General features: G+C 40.5%; 1 protein-coding gene across 1 annotated transcript; it reads right to left on the reverse strand.

Moving 5' to 3' along the window:
- Window positions 1-127: 127 nt before the first annotated feature.
- On the reverse strand, window positions 128-892 carry LOC146586347 (histone H2A-like). Its single transcript, XM_085321590.1, has one exon. The coding sequence runs from the start codon at window positions 604-606 to the stop codon at window positions 187-189; it is 420 nt and encodes a 139-aa protein (XP_085177716.1). The 5' UTR covers window positions 607-892; the 3' UTR covers window positions 128-186.
- Between the last annotated feature and the right edge of the window lie 618 nt (window positions 893-1510).

The following is a 1510-nucleotide window of genomic DNA, read 5'->3' on the forward strand; positions in this document are numbered from 1 at the left end:
AAAAAAAAAAAAAGGCAGCAGGGGAGACAAGCATAGGAAGAAGAGTAGTGCCTTAAGAACTTTATTACAAGCATTAAAAAAATACATTAAAAAATAGAGGAAAAATACTAGACAGTAAACACACACTTAGTGCTATCTGAGTGCCATCATCCATAAGTGCACAAATCAGACCAGGAAAAGCAAGTTTCACTGGCTACCAGGTTGCTCCTGGGAAGGAGCACTTTCTTTGAGTGTTTTCTTGGGAAGGAGTTGGGAAAGGATATTTGGCATAACCCCTCCCTGGGCAATAGTCACACAAGAGAAGAGTTTGTTCAGCTCTTCATCATTTCTCACAGCCAGCTGGATGTGTCGCGGCAGGATCCTGGCTTTCTTGTTCTCCTGCGCAGCGTTTCCCGCCAGCTCCAGGATCTCTGCACTCAGGTACTCCAGCACTGCAGCTAGGTAGATGGCAGCACCAGGACCTATTCTCTCAGCATAGTTCCCTCTCTTAAGCAGCCTGTAGACACGACCCACAGGAAACTGAAGACCAGCCTTGGCYGATTTTGTTTTCTTTGGTAAAGCTCCAGGTCTTCCAGGCACCACATTTTTCTTTCCACGTCCAGACATCCTGATGATCACAAAGAGGCACAAAGTAGAGGCCTTAAAATGACCTGGGTGCTTGGGCCACACCTAACTGATAGTAAGGGATGAAGTTGACAGTGAGCTAAGTTCTGCTTCCACACATCMGAAGTCTGTCTTGATTTCCTAGAAACTATGTTAGGCTGTGGTGTAGGCACTTTAACAGCAGTGCTAAGATTTTAATTACTAGAGCTCTCAGTACAGCCTACCTTTTAGCAGACAGATGTAGGTGGAAAAAAAAAAGTGATTTGATAACCTATCAAGGAGGACTTACTGGGGTGGACACATAGAACTGTTTCTCTAGTTCTCATTAGGTATTTGAGATTGAGGCAAAATGAGTTCTCAAACACCACAACCACCATCTCAGATTTTGCTTATTCTCTTCTTGGCAGAAGCAGCAGACTTGGTCTCAAGTTGTGTTCTACATTCTTTCACTGAAAGGTTGAAAAATTCCTATAGCCCGCAGCATCTTATCCTTACAATACTCCAAGCAGTTTTCATAGCAAATTTTAAGTTAACTTCCCCAACGATATTCTCCAGGTTCTAGGAGAATACTGATTCTGTTCTGCACATGGAAGAGGAATAACTGATTTGGATGAAGTACTAGACACCTAAGAATATAAGTTATGGTTTATTTACCATAAACTCAACAAGGAAATCCATGTCTTTATGTATTAAAGCTACTTAGAATGTATTTACACTTAGAACAGAGGGATAGAGATTCTCAAGCAAGTAGTATTTCAAATCTATGAGTAAATAGAATAGTTAGCTTTCATTAGTTATTTASAATACACAGGTTGACTGTCCATCACTAGATGGATGAAGTTTTTTTGCATAACTTTTCTAAAAGAAGTTGACTGTCTAGGGAAAATAATTAAAAAAAAGAAGTAAG

Source organism: Rhea americana, unplaced genomic scaffold (genome assembly GCF_003343005.1).
Source record: "Rhea americana isolate MKP2758 unplaced genomic scaffold, rheAme1 scaffold_7, whole genome shotgun sequence".
Classification (NCBI taxonomy): domain Eukaryota; kingdom Metazoa; phylum Chordata; class Aves; order Rheiformes; family Rheidae; genus Rhea; species Rhea americana.